The sequence below is a fragment of the Elephas maximus genome, chromosome 16 (assembly GCF_024166365.1).
Source record: "Elephas maximus indicus isolate mEleMax1 chromosome 16, mEleMax1 primary haplotype, whole genome shotgun sequence".
Classification (NCBI taxonomy): Eukaryota; Metazoa; Chordata; class Mammalia; order Proboscidea; family Elephantidae; genus Elephas; species Elephas maximus.
The window spans coordinates 76,989,797-77,008,988 of record NC_064834.1 but is presented as its reverse complement, the minus strand read 5'-3'; the positions used below and the strand labels follow the sequence as shown (position 1 = coordinate 77,008,988).

Genomic DNA, 19,192 nt, shown 5'->3' with positions numbered 1-19,192 from the left:
CAGAGAAGAAGAGAGAGGCTAAACCTTGAACTTAAGGCAGATCCTTTCCAAATGAATACAATATGGCTTTGCACCATGAGGCTGTGGTTGGCACCAATGACAGGCCCATGCATCCGGGACAGTCCTGACAGCAGGCTGAGCTGCAGGGCCATCACTCACCACGTCCTTCCGGTACAGCACCTCCAGGATGTTGCTCAGCAGCTGGCAGCAGGCCTCCAGGTCTTCCTGCCTCTCCAGGTGGTACTTGAGCTGATCCGTCATCATGGGGAGCAGAATCTCCCGGCAGTCTGCAGAGGACACAGGGCTGCCGGTAAGCAGGATGCCCAAAAGACAACTCAGGGTGGTGAGAAGCGGTTTGCCTCTTGCAAATACCCCACATTTACATTCTGTGGGCCATGATACTGGTATCTAGTTGACCAAGAGGAAGTTAATCCTTAGTGTCATGCAAATAGTTTACATACAAACATGCACATGTGTATGTATATCTGTGTGTGTGTCTCCACAAACATACACACTAATAGTTCACAAATACACATACATAAACACATAGGCACACAGTGTGCACAAACACAACCATGCATGTTTAGGTTTTAACTAACTATACACAACTGCGTTTTTGTTGTTGGGTGCCATCAAGTTGATTCCAACTCATAGCAACCCTATAGGACAGAGCAGAACTGCCCCACAGGGTTTCCAAAAGTGTAATCTTTATAGAAGCAGACTGCCATATCTTTCTCCCGTGGTGCAGCTAGTCAGTTTGAACTGCCAACCCTTCGGTTAGCAGTTGGCTGCTTTACCACTGTTCCAACGGTGAATTGCAATTTTTCTAAGAAATGCTTCTCATAACAAAAATTATTTGAATCGCAGCTTTTCTCATCTATTCCAAGGAGGACCAAAGCAGAGCTCCTTCCCCAAGACCATATGCCGTGGTTTTCAAAAGGTTTTTTAGCTTGGCTGACCAGCTCTGTAACCTTCTAAATTCCCGGCTTTGTCTTTGTCTGCTCAGGGAGAACTGTCTGCTAGGCCCACACCTGAGCTCTCAGGTTCTGCAGCGAGGTGGTCTGAGTTCACACTCAGGTGCCTCACTTACCAACAATCTCCCCTTGGGCAACTCACTCCATCTCTCTGTGCCTCAGTTTTCTCATCTTCAACATGGGCAGGGTAATACTACCTATTCACAGGTATGAGGCTCAGAGTCATCCTACTTGGTTAAGCATGAGGTAACATTCCTGGCACAGGTAAGATGCCCAGTATTATGGTTAATTTTATTTATCAATCCAACTAGGTTTTGGTTCCCAGTCATTTGGCAAAACATTAGTTCCTGCCATAGTTACATGTGATTAAATTATTTGGCTTCAGGTAGAACAGATTGCCTTCCATAATGCAATCTAATGTAATCACTTTCCATAATGCAATCTAATGTAATCAATCATTCAGGTGAGGTCAGACCAATCTAGGGTGGATCCTAAACCTAATCACTTCTGAATTATAAGAAGAACGGAATACACGCAGAGAGACAACGGGATCACACAATGTGAGGATCATCTATACCAAGGAACACCTGAGGCTATGGACAAGGAAGCACAGCTGAGACCCTGATTAGGACGTTTGCCCTGCAGAATTGTGAAAAAATAAATTTCTGTTCTCTAAAGCCACCCACTTAGGGTCTTTGTGTCATAGGAGCCTCAGGTAACTAAGGCACTCATGAAGTGTACTTGTTATGATGACCCAGAGACAGATGAAGAGCCAGGGCCTCTCCTTGACCTCCCAGGCCCCCAGCCTGATACACTGGCACGTGGGCTGGGGCATCTACATGGAGGTAAGTCAGAGGAGGTTTCCTCAGGAGGCAGTACCTTAGCCTGCAGGAGGAGTAGGAGTCTGCCCTGTGGGAGGGCAATGGAACAAAGTAAGAGGCAAGAGAGGATGGCACGTTTAGAGAGCCACATACATGGCTCAGAATGACTCCAACATAAGGTTGGGGAGAAGAGGGGCAGAATAAAAGGCCAGGTGGGCAATTCAATTCCAACTTGAGGTAGAAGGCAGTGGGGAGGGCAGTGGGGAGACTGAAAACATGCTGATTTTTGGGTGGAGAGATATGAGCAGGACAGAAGGCTGTTGTTGTTGTTAGGTACCATCAAGCTGGTTCCGACTCATAGCAACCCTGTGCACAACAGAACAAAACACTGCCTGGTCCTGAGCCATCCTCACAATTGTTGCTATGCTTGAGCCCAATGTTGCAGCCACTACGTCAATCCATCTCTTTGAGGGTCTTCCTCTTAGTTGCTGACCCTCTGTGTTACCAAGCATGATGTCCTTCTCCAGGGACTGATCCCTCCTGATAATATGTCCAAAGTATATAAGACATAGTCTTGCCATCCATGCTTCTAAGGAACATTCTGGCTGCACTTCTTCCAAGACAGACTTGTTTGTTCTTTTGGCAGTCCGTGGTATATTCAATATTCTTCACAAACACCACAATTCGAAGGTGTCAGCTCTTCTTTGGTCTTCCTTATTCATTGTCCAGCTTTCCCATGCATATAAGGCAAAAAAACATCATGGCTTGAGGCAGGCTCACCTTAGTCCTCAAGGTGACATCTTTGCTCTTCAACACTTTAAAGAGGTCTTTTGCAGCAGATTTGCCCAATGCAATGCATCTTGATTTCTTACTGCTGCTTCCATAGGTGTTGATTGTGGATCCAAGTAAAATGAAATTCTTGACAACTTCTATCTTTTCTCCTTTTATCATGATGTTGTTTATTGGTCTAGTTTTGAGGGGTTTTGTTTTCTTTATGTTGAGGTGCAATCCATACTGAAGGCTGTGGTCTTTGATCTTCATCAGTAAGTGCCTCAAGTCCTCTTCACTTTCAGCAAGCAAGGTTGTCTCATCTGCATAACACAGGCTGTTAATGAGTCTTCCTCCAATCCTGATGCCCCGTTCTTCGTATAGACCAGCTTCTTGGATTATTTGCTCAGCATACAGATTGAATAGGTATGGTGAAAGAATACAACCCTGACGCACACCTTTCCTGACTTTAAACCATGTGGTATCCCCTTGTTCTGTTCCAACGGCTGCCTCTTGATCCAGGTACAGATTCCTCATGAGCACAAGTAAGTGTTCTGGAATTCCCATTCTCTGCAATGTTATCCATAATTTGTTATGATCCACACAGTTGAATGCCTTAGCATAGTCAATAAAACACAGGTAAACATCCTTCTGGTATTCTCTGCTTTCAGCCAGGATCTATCTGACATCAGCAATGATATCCCTGATTCCATGTCCTCTCCTAAATCTGGCTTGAATTTCTAGCAGTTCTCTGTAGATATACTGCTGTAGCTGCTTTTGAATGATCTTCAGCAAAATTTTTATTGCATTCGATATTAATGATATTGTTCTATAATTTCCACATTTGGTTGGATCACCTTTTTTGGGAATAGGCATAAATATGGATCTCTTCCAGTCGGTTGGCCGGGTAGCCGTCTTCCAAATTTCTTGGCATAGACAAGTGAACATTTCCAGCACCGCATCCATTTGTTGAAACATCTCAACTGGTAGTCCATCAATTCCTGGAGCCTTGTTTTTCGCCAATGGCTTCGGAGCAGCTGGGACTTCTTCCTTCAGTACTGTCAGTTCCTGATCATATGTTATCTCTTGAGATGACTGAATGTCGACCAAATCTTCACAGTATAGTAACTCTGTGTATTCCTTCCATCTTCTTTTGATGCTTCCTGTATCATTTAATTCTTCCCCGTAGAATCCTTCGGTATTGCAGCTCAAGGCTTGAATTTTTTCTTCAGTTCTTTCAGCTTCAGAAGACTAGAGAAGTCTTTTGGGATGGTGAAAAGGAGCGCAGTGGTGAGGGAAGCACACAGTACTGGTACGTTACCTACTGCACTAGTCCATGGCTGAGCTCCGGCCGCAGTGGTGGGTTTGAAAGAATAGGCCATGACAAGAGCAAATGGGAGGCCAGATGAACGTGGTGTTTGGTAGTAACTGGGACGAGGAAAAAAGGAGAGTCAGTGACAACGCCCAGGATCTGGCTTGGGCACCTGTGGGACACGCTGTCATCCAAGGAGGAGAAATGGAGAAGAGAACTGTGTCTACAGGAGAGGAGATGAGTGGGGTTGTTTTGAAGAGGCTGACTTTGAGTTGCCTTTTGGGCACCCAGTGACTTCACCTCATAGCCAAGCAGATCCAGGGTTCTGGACCTCGAGGAAGACTTCTGGTGCAGGTATGCAGACGCGGAACCATCAGCCTCTAGACAGTCAGGAGACCAAGTATGTGGCTGAGTTTACGTGGGGGAGTGTGTAGAGTGAGAAGGAAAAGCCCCAAGTTGCATCAGGATTTAAGTTTTAGAACAGGAGATCTGTAAAGAAGATGAAGAGGGAATGAGGACAATTGGAGAAAGAGGCAGAGGTGAGTGACCCCCAGACCAAGAGAGGACAGAGTGGTCAAGTTGTCCAGGTTTGGTCATAACATCAGTTCAAAGAGGACAGCCTGGAACGTGGCAATGAGAGGAGCCCAGAGACCTTCGCAAGGCAGCTTCCTGAAAGGGCTGCAGAGACACAGGGATATGGAGACAGGAGTGCAGACAACTCCCCTGGAAGCAGGGCTGTGACAGGAAAGAGCACTGGTATGTACAAATGTAGAGTCAAGAATGCTCAAGCTTTTATTTGTTTTGCAGATAGGAGCATACAAGCCATGTTCCAAAAACTAAAGAAAAATATGGAAACAGTTACAAATAAGATTAAAAATAAAATGCAATTACTAATTGTTCCAATTGGAAAATCCAATTTAACCCTAGCACCATCAGCTTTCTGACATGGTCTATCTATTATCCATTTACAGCACCAGGGCCGTGTTTTGATTCTAGCCCAGTTGTTACCCTTGCCTTTAAAATGTAGAGCACAAGAGGAGACAGCAGCGCTCTGAAACATTAAATATACTTAGCTGTTTTTCGGGTTTCACATTTTAGGATTTACAACGTTAATGATACATAAAAGCATGTTTTGCATTAATGTTTCTTGCGATTTTTTTTTTTTTAATAATAAAAAAAAAAACCTGAGCAGGCAACATTGGATTAGTTCTTATGAATATGCGGAGACCTGCTTAGAAGACTTTTCCAAGGACAAATGCAGATCCGGGGATGCTGCCGGAAGCTGAGAGCAGGCAGGGAGAAACCAAGACTCAGAAACAGCACACACTCTTCTGCTCCACTGTCTTTCTATGGGCTGCACGTAGCCAGCTTATGCTAAGGCTTTTTAAAATTCTATTCTGATATTCCCCCAGAAAGGACTGATGGCAACTCCATTTTTATAGGAGTTTTAGCCAATGAATATATGAATTTACTTGATGACTTCAAGACTACAGTAATCAATACCTGGGCAGAAGCTCAGGTGCCTGCATGTCTTCAGGGCAGAAGCCAGGCGATCCTCGCTGGCTATGATGCCAGAAGACCAGAGAGGAAGAGCACAGCAAACCAAGATGGCGCTGCCCTGCTGAGACCAGGTTGGCCTCTCAATGTGTGTGCTCCCAGACATCAGGAGGGCTTCACGCTGACTCCCTTATCTTCTAGTCCAGCCCTTTCTGTGATGCTAATGGATCAACTGAGGCCCAGTGGAGAGTTCCTTTCTGAATGCCACAGCCCCTTGACCTCATTAGTGAGGGGCTCCAAAAGCCAAGATGTCACATTGGTATAAGAGAGCACACAAATGCTGGAAAGCCACCCAAGGACAAAGCCAGCCCAAGGGAAAGGACAAGAAAATGACCTCACGTGCAATGAATCCACCCTCAAAACCCAGCCAAGAAATGTTGACTCACTGAATACGCTGATTCTACAAACATCCCCAAACCCCAATGTCATCCTTACAGAATCCTGATGTTCACAAACTACACCCACATCAATAGCTCTTGATCTGCTGATCTAAACCAGAACACAATGTCCAGTGGAGGGCTTCCACTCCAAACTCCCCAGCCCAAGGAGCCAGAAAGGTCTCTTGGCAAAACTTAGATGAGTGTCTTCGTGTCTGCCCTCGCTCATGATCCGCAGCCATGATATCAGAGGATGAGTCCTCTTTTTCTTTGGCCTGAAACACAACATATGACTACCCTCAACCTGGGGCTAGACCTTGGCACCTTTATCCATTTGGCCATCTCTATCGCTACCACCATTCTGGAAAAAATGTTGAACTTCCAAGACACTTCAGAGGGAGAAGTCAGAGTCACTAAGAGCTAAGTAGGTGACAGCACCTCTTAACAATGTGACTTCGGGGGAGGGCAGAATGACCGGGTGACCTATATTCTGGAATAAGGTTAGGAGGGACTCAAAACAGGTAGAAGATCTAATGGACTGGCCAGTACATGTTGGAGGGAGAGGTGTGTCCATGGATGGTTTATAAAATCAGAGGAACACAGTTCTGGACTTGGAGAAGGCAGAAATGGCCCTTCAGGCTCTGGTGCTCAGATGCCCTGGCCTAAATCCATCCCTCATTGCCCCATTTATCTGTCATGCTGGACAGGCCGCCGTAGACTGCACTGTCCTCAGAGGTAATTGAGTGTGTTGGTCTCATTTGTCAGAATTACTCCAGACTGAAAGAAGTGATGTCTGCCCTGTTTGTCTTTAGCAGGGAGATGCTGTCAACCATCTTTGGCTACCTGGTGGGAACACCCATCAGCCAACCAGCCCAGAGGTCTGTGTTAGCTTCTTCTCTTTGTTGTCTAGCCTCTCTTCATGGGAAACAGTAAGACTTTCAGAAATCTCACTGCTCTTTTCTCAAATTTAAAGATGTTTCATTTTCTTAGTCCCTTGAGAAGATAAACACCCATTTGTTATAACCCTTCCAATGGACCAGTATCCACAGCTTAGATGTTTTTAATATCAGCAGGGAAACTGTCCCTCAACCCATCACTCCCTACCCCATACATGGTTGGTCCAGAAAATGTGGGGAAATGGGGATAAATATCCTTTTATGGGAATGACAAAAGGAGATAATGCTTGCAGAAGGACTTTGTAAAAAGCAATAAAACATTCCAATGTGAAAGGTCACCATCTCCCCCCAACACCATCAGCACCAGCAACACCAACAGAACCAGCATCACCATCAGCACCAGCACCATCAGCACCAGCAACACCAACAGAACCAGCACCGTCAGCACCAGCATCAACACCAGCACCAACATCAGGACCACCAGCACCACCATCTGCATCAAGCAACTCTGGCAGAAGGAGCTCTGCCCCCCAGCCCACGCACAAATCCGGGCAGGGCCAGATCACTGAAACTGATGAGCTAGATGCCCAGGCTTTCCTAAAAGGCCAACCAGTCACACTGACCACACCCAAGATCTCCTGCAGGCCTCTAAGGACAGAGGGTCAAGTGGCAGCACCACTCTTCGATACCACCCCCTCACCAGATCCACAGAATCCCATCCAGGCCCCCAAAGAAGGAAAGGCAATTCCTCAGAGTCCTTCAGAAGGTCTGGCCTTCGGCAAGCGTTATCTCCTTATGGCCAAAGAGGGCGGTACCATAAGCCAGCCGAGCTGCTTTACTGGGGACCTGGTCTCATGGGCCCCAGCTCAGCCCACTGACAGACCTAGGTACAAGCAGGCTTCAAATGTCCAGTTCTTAGGCCACCCTAAATTACTGAGATTTTTTATGTTTAGTTTTTTTTTTTAATCTTCTGCCCTCCCTTATTTGAATGCAATCTCCATGAGAGCAGAGGTCTTCTTGGTTTCATCAATGGGAGTGTCCCCCATCATGTAGCCAAGGTCTGATAGTGGTATTGTGTGTGTGTACGTGTGTGTGCACTCATATACCCAACGTGGAGAAGAACTTTCTCTTCCTAGTAGGATACTCAGTGAATATTTACTTTTGTCCATATTACCATAGCAGTTGTTTTATCTGTAAGCCACAGTGCTTTGCACAGTATGTGATAAAGAGGCTCCTGAGAGCCAAAGCAGCCCTGTCCCACTCTTGGAAGACATCAGAAGGACGAAGACATCATAACAAGATTTCTCCCGCCTTTCTGGTGACCCAGTTTTCCTGGCCAGTTTCCAAGGTGATCTGGACAACAGTGCATAAGCACGTGTGTAAATGTGGGGGTGTGTGTGTGCACGTGTGTCTGTGCTTGTGTGTCTGTGTGTGTGTGTCTGTGTGTGTGGCTGTTTGGTTTGGTTTAATTTGCAATTACATGTGCATGGTCTATAATCAAATAGTCTGCAGTGAAAACCCCGTCCACCTCCCAGTGCTGCCTCCAGCTACTCAGCTGCCTACACCAAAGCAGGAACTCACGCAGGCTTCTTGAAGCCTCCTTTTTCAGACGGCTTCTCCTACTTCATGTCGATCAGTTATCAAGGTTTAAGGTTTTCTAAGAAGTGCTGGGACGTAAGTTTTAAATAACACTAAATACCCTCAAATTTTATCTTAAATCAAGACTGCAAATCAAGAGTTCTGTGGAAAGTATCTCTCTCTCTCTTTCACACACACACACACACACACAACTCCAAAGAAATACACACAACTAGCAATGAAATATTCTAAAGCATGAGAGCCTATCTCCAGCAGCTGAGAAAGAGGAGTCTCCTGTTATATTATGGGTGTTCCAACTTGACATCCTGAATAACCTTCCCCATGGGCAGAATGCCATTTCTACAACCATGGTTTGTGCCGACAGTCCCACTAGATCCAAAACAAAGGGTCCGGGAAGTCATCAAATAAAAACACCTTCTATTTTAAAAGGAAAACACTTTAAATAAACTATCCACAAGTAGTAATGTTTGGAATTTATTTATTATTTGGAAACTACTGGAACAAAAAACTTGACCAGATGTCTAGAAACTTGGGTCACTATATGAGGTTTTGGAAAAGTCTTTGAATCTTCTTAAGCTTCAGTTTGCTGACACACCTAAGGAAAAAATAAAATCCACCCTGCTCACTCTGCTTTGAATCCTGGGCATGCTACTTAAGCTCTCTAAGCCTTAGTTTATCTATCTGCAAAATGGGGATGTTGCTGTTTACCACTCAGGTTTACTGTGAGAATTAAATCATGTAATACGTGTATTTGGCAGTCAATAAATGGTAGCTGTTAATGACAGTAACAAAAATAATAAAATTATTGTTCAAAGTCATCCTTTCCAACTAAAGGTACACAAAGACCACTAATGCCTTACCAGCTGCTGTCGAGTTGAATTCGATTCTTGGTGACCCCATGTGTGTCAGAGTAGAACTGTGCTCCATAGGGTTTTCAATGGCTGACTTTTCAGAAGTAGATCTCCAGGCCTTTCTTCTGAGGTGCCTCGGGGTGGACACCAACCTCCAACCTTTGGGTTACCAGCCAAACACTTAACTGTTTGTACTACCCAGGGACTCCTACTAATGCCTGAGAGCTGGACTCGCCAATACAGTAGCCTCTGAAAGCTTCAAATGCAGCTAACATCAGAATTCTTACTTTTATTTCATTTTAATTAATTTAAATTTAAATGTAAAAGGTGATACTCAATTCAGCTATTGAAAACAACTGTTGGGAACAACTGCTTGGAACAACTTGGGTATGTGAATCTACTTTTCCAAAGGTAAGTTGTATTAAAATATTAAAAATAAAGACGAAACATCTCTGATGAATATTTAGCATCCAAATTGGGATGTGGCATTAAGTGTGAAACACATTCCAAATTTCAAAGACTTCGGGTGACAAAACAAGAAGGTAAACTATCTCACCAATAATTCTTTTAGTGAATACATGTTAAAACAATAAATAGTTTAGATATGTTTGATAAAATACATTATGAAAATTAATTTCACCTCTTCCTTGGTACTTTTATTTAGTATGGCTACTAGCTGCTGTTGTTCATCAAGTCAATGCCGATTCACAGAGACCCTATGTGACAGAGTACAACTGCCCCATAGGGTTTTCTTGGCTGTAATCTTTATGGAAGCAGATCACCAGGTCTTTCTCCTGTGGATTGCTGGGTGGGTTCAAACCAACAAACCTTTCAGTTAGCACCCAAGTGCTTAACCATTGCACCAATGTGGCTGCTAAAATAAATTACAATGACCTCTGTGGCTCTCATTCTGTGTCTACCAGACAGTGCAGTGGAGGGGTGTGCTGAGAAGCAGATGTGAAAGCCCTCGTGTGCAACTTCTCATCCTAATGGTCTGATGCTCTCCCTCCAAGCAGAGCCAAGAACCAGAGATTTCTTCTCTCAGATATCCTGTCACTTGCATGTGATTCAAGGACATGTCAGTGCAAACTCAAGGTGAAGTCACGACCTCAGGAGGGAGCAAGCAGGCACAGAGGTCCTGGCTTTCCCTGCCACGCACAGAGGGGTGAAGGCAGCCCACCCCAGGTGGCCAGGACAGGGGCAGGGAGCTGCTGAGCTCAGAATCCCCACCCTTCAGCTGGGGGGATCATAGGTCCTGCAGCCTACTGGCCACCGTGCACACCCTCCTCCACGTGTGACCCACAGTGATTACAGGCGGCAATAATTTGACATCTGTTCACCCTCAGCCACAGGAGCCAAGCCATGAGGATTAATGCTCTGGTAATGGGCACAGAGTAAAAAATATGAATCTTTATAAAGGGTATTCAACAGGCATCATCAGCTTATAAATGTCCAAGCAGAACATCCGTCTATAACCCCATTACAGCTCTACATTAGAGCAAGATGCAAATACGAGAATGAATTTGTCTATTTAAAACATTCATTTTTATGAACACTGAGTAATGGGCTTCTTAATTTTTAGTTTGGTCACATTAAACAAATGATCCATGAAGTGCATTTAATAACCTTGTGCCTGATACATAGAACTGAGACCCAGATTAACACTTTTAATGAGAATTAAACAGTGAGAGCCCTATAAATGGGGGGGTGCTTGCTATTCATCTTTTATAGACAATTGTTTTATTTTTCAGCCATCTAAGAACCATGAACCCACATGATTCAATTTGTTCAAATGCATTTCCTCCAAACAAGAAAGGCAGAAGGCAGTGCCAAACTGGATGGGGCCATGAGATCAGTCTATTCATCTCCACATTTGGCAGATGCAGGAGCCAGAAACCAGAGTGGGGGACACGTGGGGGTGGCACCATTTAAGCAGCAGCCAAGCCAGTGAGATGCCCAATCCCCAGCTTACAGACCCTTTGAGTAAATGGCCCATGTATATGCACATGTGTGTAAACACATATGATTCCAGTGTGTGTAATGACACATATACATGGAAACTTCCTAAGAATCCTTGTCATGTAACAAATCATGATGCTCTGCAGACCCAGGAGAATAAATTAGCCCTGAGTCACTCTGGAGAAGCCATTTTCCTTTCTGCATGTTAGTTTCCTTGTCTGTGAAATGGAATAAACACTACTGCCCTGCACAGTGGTTCTGGTCCTACCAGCTGGGCAGCACCTTTGAAGAGGTTCAAATCAGACACTCCTCAGCACCACTCAGCTGAGATGGCTCAGAAATGCACTTCAGCTTCCAGGTACCTGGCGTCACAGAATTCCAACTGAAAGCGTGGCAGAGCAATCAGAAGCATCTTGGAAATGAGAAGGAGAACCACGGTAGCACGCAGACTGTAGAACAAAGGGAAAAAGAAGTTGGGCAAAGGTAGGTCTTCTGGACGTAGCCACTGGGCTCAATAAAAAGGGTGGCATCTTCTGGAAGAAGTGATGGAACAGCAGACATTTTGTATCCTTCAATTTGCAGAAATATAGCTACAGTGGTTAAATGTCTGCTAATACTTTAGTAGTAAACAACATGTCACAGGAAAGAAATGAAAGAAGAACCACTCAGAAAAATCAAACTCATTGCCGTCGAGTTGATTCCAACTCATAGCGACTCCATAGGACTGAGTGGAACTGCTCCACAGGGTTTCCATGGAGCAGCTGGTGGATGCAAACTGCTGACCTTTTGGTTAGCAGCCAAGCTCTTAACCATCACGACATCTGTAGAGAATAGAAGAACCAGTAGAGAAAAATCACAATGAGCTCTTCCTGTAAAGAGATGAAATAATTAGAGACAAGTGGTTTGCTGGAGAAGATGGTAGGGGAAGCACTGGTCAGACAGAGAATCTGTTCTCTGGGTGGATGGAAAGGCATCAAGAAGGTAACTTGGTAAGTTCAGAAGGATACTGGAGATCGGTCAGTCCTTGAGCAGAATGTCACCACATAAAGGGTGAGAGAAAAAAGAGAAAATGGGCAGGGTTGTGGAGTGGCTGGTACTCCCCTAGCTAGGTGAGTGAAGGTAGCCAAGAACATAGGTCAATGTGGTCTGCACACAATCCCCTCCTAGTTTCCGTAACAATGAGATTCTACCCTATAATTAGAACTTTTTTTTTTTTTAAAGGCATGTATAAATTTAAAAAGGACTCCCTGGGTAGTACAAACAAAAAGGTTGATGGTTTAAATCCACCCAGAAGCATCTCAGAAATAAGACCAGACTATCTGCTTCCCAAAAAACCACAGCCTTGACAACCCTATGGGGCACAGTTCTACTCCATACACATGGGGTCACCATGAGTCAGAATCAACTCGATGTCAACTAACAACAACATAAATTAAAAATAATGTTAAAAACATGTGATCCACTCCACTTTTGTGGAAGGTCTGGAGATTCAAGAAGGGTTTACCCAACAGAAAAATAATGGGGTCCCAAAGGGAGCCTAGAAGACTGTAGGCTGAGCTGGGGCTCCTCCCACTGCCCCAGGTAAGTTCATGTAGGCAACACACAGTGCAGGTACACAGATCAGCTGTCTCAGCAGCTTCAAGGCCTTGAAGGAACCACAGGCTGGGGAGACTCAGGGACTTGCTCTCCTGGCACCCGGTGTGAGCTCAACTGCATATGGGACAATTGAGACAGCTTGTTCTCAGCTTGCTCTTCCTGATCTCAACATCAAGCAACAGGGATGCAGGGGGGGCGGGGGGCCAGGGGTGAGCACAGAACAGAAACTCAACAGATTTACGATAAAGGTCAGACCAATTATACCACCAGGAACTGTTGGCACTGCGAATTTGATCACAGATAAGCATCCCTACACAGAAACAGAAAAATTAAGAAAACTCCACGAACATAACACAACGTTAAGTGGGTTATTTATGTTTATTTGTACCTTGTCTTTTTCCATATGGCATTGAAGTGAATTGAGTTTTCAGGACGCATTACTCATCTGGTGGGTGCAAAACCATTTAAGAAAAGAGTTGATGATGAATTTGTAGAGACAACTCCTTAATCAGTACCAAAAGGGTGGACAGCTCCCCGGCTGGGCTTCGGCTTACGGAATGGAATAGGACCTGCTGCCAGTTACTAAACTCCTGTCCCCGTATCTATAAATGGAGGGAATTACTCTTTTCCAATGCTACCTTTTTGGCTCGATGACTCTGAAGCCTGTTGGAGAAATCAAACCCACTAACCAATAGTCCCAAGCAAGCACGTGGTAGGTACTCAATAAATTATGATGGAATCAAAATGCATATAATTAAGAAACTGAAATTGAGTTCACCTGCTCAGATTCAATAAGCCATTTTGAAAAGTCTGCACTGTTTCAACAAATGGCCTTAAAAAAAAGCCACATAATGAAAGACATGGAGAATGAGGGATAAAAACAGTACAGTACTTTACAGATAGAGATTAAAAGTTTTCTTAAGGCACAAAAAAAACAGAAGAGGAGAAAATGTTTATATTCCACCATTATTTAAAAGAATCAGTCTTCAGGGTTCACAGCTGGTAGCGTTCATTAGCAGTCATCAGCACAACTATCTAAAGTATTCCAGGATGCTGGAGGAGTCATACATAAGTGCCTGTGGCCTACAACGGTCCCTACCCGAATTCTTCTTTCTATACAGCATCCATCAAGTTAACAAAACTGCTAGAGAGTAGCTCTGGATTTAAGATTCCTTTCAGTACAGAGAAATCTCTATTTTAAACAGTGGAGAAGCTCAAGAGATTTTGTTTTGATTTCTTTATGGATCAAATTATTTAGAAGATATAGTTTACTATATGTCTCTGTATTAAACACACAGCTTATATTTTTTACAATTTAAAGCACATGAAGTTGATTAATAGGGTCCTTTTCAGAGATACGAATGTTCTATCTTAGATCTAATGATAATGAAAATAGTCTAGGAATCAGACTTTGATACTTCCTAATGGCTAGTCCGGAAACCCTGGTGATGTAGTGGTTAAATGTTACAGCTGCTAACCAAAGGGTCGGCAGTTCAAATCCGCCAGGTGCTCCTTGGAAACTCTATGGGGCAGTTCTACTCTATCCTACAGGGTCGCTATGAGTCGGATTCGACTCAACGGCACTGGGTTTGGCTTTTTTTTTTTTTTTTTTTATGGCTAGTCCCAACAGATATCTGAGCCCTGGCCCTTCAATTTCAAAAAGCTGCTGTGACTAATGTTTCCTCTATTAAAAATGAGAGTTTTACACTGCTTGGTAATGGCAGGAATCATTCACCTTGAAAATAAAAATGAGGAAAATAATTCAAGCTCTCTAGAACCTACATTTTTAAAAAGCTCTCTATTGTTCAAAAATGGAACCCAAATGAAGCTTCAGGAAGTTGATGAACACCATCAAAAAAAAAAAAGCCCGTTTGCCCTGGTGAAGGAGACAGCCACGGGAATGGCCGGGCCAATCTAAGTCCTACCAGTGGTTAGATTCCGACCACAAGAAAAAAACAAAGGGGCGGGGGCGTGTCTTAGTTTCCTGTTGCTGCTGTAAAAGAAATACGACCAGCGTGTGGTGTTAAATAACTGAAGTTTCTTTTCTCACAGTTCAGCAGGCAAGAAGTCCAAATTCAGGGCATTGCTCTAGGAGGGGGTCCTTCTTTGCCTACTTGAGCTTCCAGTAGCTGCCAGCAATCCTTGATGTTCCTTCCTGGGCTTACAGATTCATCTGCCTTGACTGTGAGAGAGTACCTGTCTTCCCCTGTGTTTGTCCCTGTGTCTATTCTGTTTCTGTCATATTTCAGAAGTGATTAGGTTTAGGACCCACCCTTATGCCCTACTAAACATAACAGAGAAAACCCTATTTCCAAATAAGATCACATCCACACGTACAGCATCCAGGACATCAATACATATTTTGGGAGACACGATTCAATCCGTAAGAGAAGGCTAATAAATACTGGGCTGACTAACAAAGGAATCTACCAATACCAGTAAAGGATCACTTGCCACAGGAATTTACTCTTCCAATCTTCAAGTGTTTATTCTTTAAATCTTACAACCCACTCCCCACGCCCGCCAAAGAGGGGGAGGGGAAACTTGGGACACATGATAAGCACATTATAAGATCTGAAAGTACTTGTGAATTACTCTGACCACGTTCAATAGAGAAATGTGGAAAGATTTTATCTAGAATGGCAAAGGAATGATTGAGTGTTGATTGGACCAAGCTTCCGAAAGGCTCAGATTCAGAGCTACAGGGAAAAAGGAGTCCATGTAGGTGAGACCTTCTGCTCCCCTGGGTCTCCACCTTCACCCCAGCCTTCTTGCCAGGATGTCCAAGGCTTTTGCCTAATTCAAAAGCTAATGCTGGCTCAGGTCAATTCATTTTATTCCAATGTCTACAACACTAACGTAAAACATTTCCACAAGAATAAATCCTAAACCTTGGTGTTCTCATGTTTATTTTAATTACACTGAAACTTTTTCTTTCTATAACAGGATTTAAGCTTTCATTTTCACAGCTTTTGTCAGATATGTTGGCAACGGTTTAATCATATGGGAACAAAGCTACCAATGCACAAATTATAATGCTCTGACCTCTCCTTCTCTGTGCATCTTGCTGTGGAAATCTGCTCGCTCCACACCATAGATTATATGCAAGAGTCATCTTTTTGTGAAGCATATAATCTATTTAACCAGCTCTCAAGTAGTCAAGTCACATCGCGAGACAGCACTTGGAAGCCATTAGAGCCCATTCATTGGCTCTCGCGCACAGCATGCTAACGAGTCGAAGGCCCTTCACCTCAGCAAGGGAGCAGGAGCAGGGACAGCCAAGGTGGATGAAAGACATCAGCATGGGGACCGGCCCCGTTGCACAGCTGCCCTTTTCTGGAACAATGTCACTCACTCTGGGATCGACCTTGTACTTTCTGAAAGGCTGCCTCATCAAACACTGTGATGGCTGGGGTTTGCTTCAAAATATCTGGAGGGGGGCATATGTTATATTCATAAGGTCATACCGAAGAAAGGTGAGTCCTAAACCTAATCTCTTCTGAATGGTGTCTTAGAAAACAACAGAATCAACACAGACACATATGGAAAGACAGACGCTAGTGATAACGGAAGCAAACACCTTCACAAGCCTAGGAATGCCAAGACTTTCCAGTAACTAGAAGCCAAAGAGTCCCTGGGTGGTGCAAACAGGTAAGCGCTCGGCTACTAGCTGAAAGGTTGGTGGTTTGAACCTACCCAGAGGTGCCTCAAAAGACAGGCCTGATGATCTCCTTCTGAAAGGTCATAGAGCCTCTGAAAACCCTATGGAGCAGTTTTACTCTGCACAGAATTGACTCAATGGCAACTAACAACATTAGAGGCTGAAAAAAACAAAGAAGAGCGTTTCTCTGGAGCCAATGCCCTGATTTGGACTTCTGGTCTCCAGAACTGAGACAGTGAGCTTCTGTTCTTTGATGCCACGCAGTTTGTGGTACGCTGAGCCCCTCGGCCATTCACCACCCTAGAAGGTGACCAGATAATCACTGCCGAGAAACAGCCAGATAAACACAGTCTTCTTTACCAAAACACACCTCCTGTTGCAGCTTAACTAATTCAGCTGGATACACCTTTGCCTTCCACATACTGAAAGAGGACATACAAGGAGCAATAGAGGAAGCGAGGCCGAAGGCTAACAGGATGCCATAAGCCATGGCCAAACGGAATCCAAACGTAGCAAGGAAAGGCTTTCTCCTCACATGCTTGTGCATAGAGCAACTTGTTGTTCCCATGGCAGTGAGACTCTTAAAGCTATGGAATGGCCTTGCTACCAGGAGAGGATGCAAAAAAAAAGTTTTAAAGCAAAGGAACTAGGGGGTTTCTCTTTGTGATTAAGGCAACACACACTCCTACCCTGGAGCCCCCAGAGAGAAATCCGGAGTGATGCATTCACACCAAGACACCAAGAGAATGTTGACTCAGGGCTGCTCGCATATGTAGCTGCACGTGCAGTTAACTCTAGTGATACCAAGTTCAAACCATGTGCAGACGCAGGAAGTGAGTTTGACTCATTCCCCTGGGATGAGGAACGGGACACAGACAACTCCATTTTTTTTTTTTACAAATTAACAAGAAATAGAACAAAGCGTGAAAACCAGGGCCATCATATCTCATCAGAAAATGGGTAGGCTTTCAATACTTACTGCGAATGTAGCACAGAATATCTTGTAAAAGCAATGGCATCTTCGAAAGAACAGACCAACCAGAAGATTTCTGCCACTAAATCTCTCCTGACAAGGAGGTAAGGCAGCTACTGGCTGCTCTGAAGGACTAGGAGGCTTATGGATTAGAAAAACTGTGGCTGTTCTTGCTATTCTTACCCAGACGATTCCTCAAACTCAAAGTTCGTTAGTGGGATCCCTTTCACACTGGCCACCGTATCCCAAAATGCTTCCATGCAGCCCCTCAGCACTCAGGGGCTGCTGATCATGGCTTAGACAACTTCTAACAACTGGATGATCCCGGAGCTGCTGAGAAGACATGAAGCTTCAGAAGAATTTGAGCTCATTTAGCTCACCATAATTTCGCATTTGTGTACTTCATACAATCTCATTTACTATGTTGGGCAAAGCTTACTATTAAGATCAAAAATCCTAACTTTTGCATTTAAAATGAGAGTAGGTTAATTACTCCAAAATACTACGTGGCTTCTCCATGTCAAAGAAAGCTAAGCATTTATTTCAAGTTCCTGGATGGTACAAACGTTTAGGCACTCAGCTACTAAGTGAACGGTTGGAGGTTTGAATTCACCCAAAGAGCACTTGGAAGAAAGGCCTGGTGATCTACTTCTGAAAAATCAGCCATTGAAAATGCTGTGGAGCACAGTTCTGCTCTGACACACAGGAGGTCACCTCGCGTCAGAGTCAACTCGACGGCAACTGCTTTTATCAGCATTTATTTACACATTACATATACTCACAAAATGGAATATAAGGTAGTCTATAACAAAAGACTTGTAGACCAAGAATGTGAAAACAGGAACGAGGAAGAGAAGCATAGTCACTGAATACTGAGGATAACGTAATTACCAAAAATAATGAGTTTCCCTTCAACAGTACGTTTCAATAAAGAAGCTTTTCCTTTTTTTCTCTTGAACAATTTCTTAAAGGAGTTCACATTTAAAATATTTTTAATTGAACGTTTTACATCTTAGGTGCTTATTCAAAGGGGACTAAATAACAAGCTAAATAAACTTTTACAATGGGAATTCTGAAATACAGGCAAATATGTCCTCGAGAAGGTCTTCCTCATGTCAACCCTCAATAAAAGTCCAGCTCTATCCACAGACATTTGTTACTTCAGTGAAAGCACTCATAAGTGGTGGTGAACGGGTGTGTATGCGTGTGCGTGTGTATGCATGTGTGTGTGTGCATGCCCATACACCCAAGTGTGCCTTGGGGTTGGATGGGTAGGAACTGGGACCTCAGTAACCTAACAAGACCAAGATATAAAGCTTTCAGGTGATTTTACTTGCTCTGGTATAAAGTTTAGAGGTTAAGAGCTCATCTGTTAACCAAAACATTGACAGTTCAAATCCACCAGGCACTTCTTGGAAACCCTATGGGGCAGTTCTACTCTGTCTGATAGGATCACTATGAGTCAGGATTGACTTGATGGCAAAGGATTTGGTTTTTGTTTGTTTTGTTTTGGTGTACAATGCTAGAAGAAAACACAAGGCAGTGTCCCCACCGATCACCTTCATCTGCCCTTCCATAAGCCTCACTTCTATCCTCCAAGGTTTGGAAGGTATCTGCAGAGCAAGAAATCCAAGACTCAGCCTCTGGCGGGAGCCTTACACACAGATAGTCTAGATTCATGTCTCAGAGGAGAATCACTGGCTTTGAATCCCAACCAATGGAGACAGAGTTGACTTTATTTGTACAAAATGTGAAGAAGGGGCTCCCGGTCCAGAGCAAGGTCTGCAGAAAACCAGCCCCTTCTTGGTTTGATGTTTTTTTCTCCAGAGGAGTGCTGCTACCAAATAA

General features: G+C 44.0%; 1 protein-coding gene across 2 annotated transcripts in view; it reads right to left on the bottom strand.

Annotated features, from left to right (window-relative positions):
* Window positions 1-19,192, bottom strand: part of DOCK1 (dedicator of cytokinesis 1) — a 540,104-nt gene that overhangs the window by 343,457 nt on the left and 177,455 nt on the right. For both annotated transcript variants that reach the window (XM_049855211.1, XM_049855210.1), the window contains exon 26: window positions 160-287. In XM_049855211.1, the coding sequence (XP_049711168.1) occupies window positions 160-287 (128 nt within the window). The remainder of the gene's footprint in view (window positions 1-159; window positions 288-19,192) is intronic.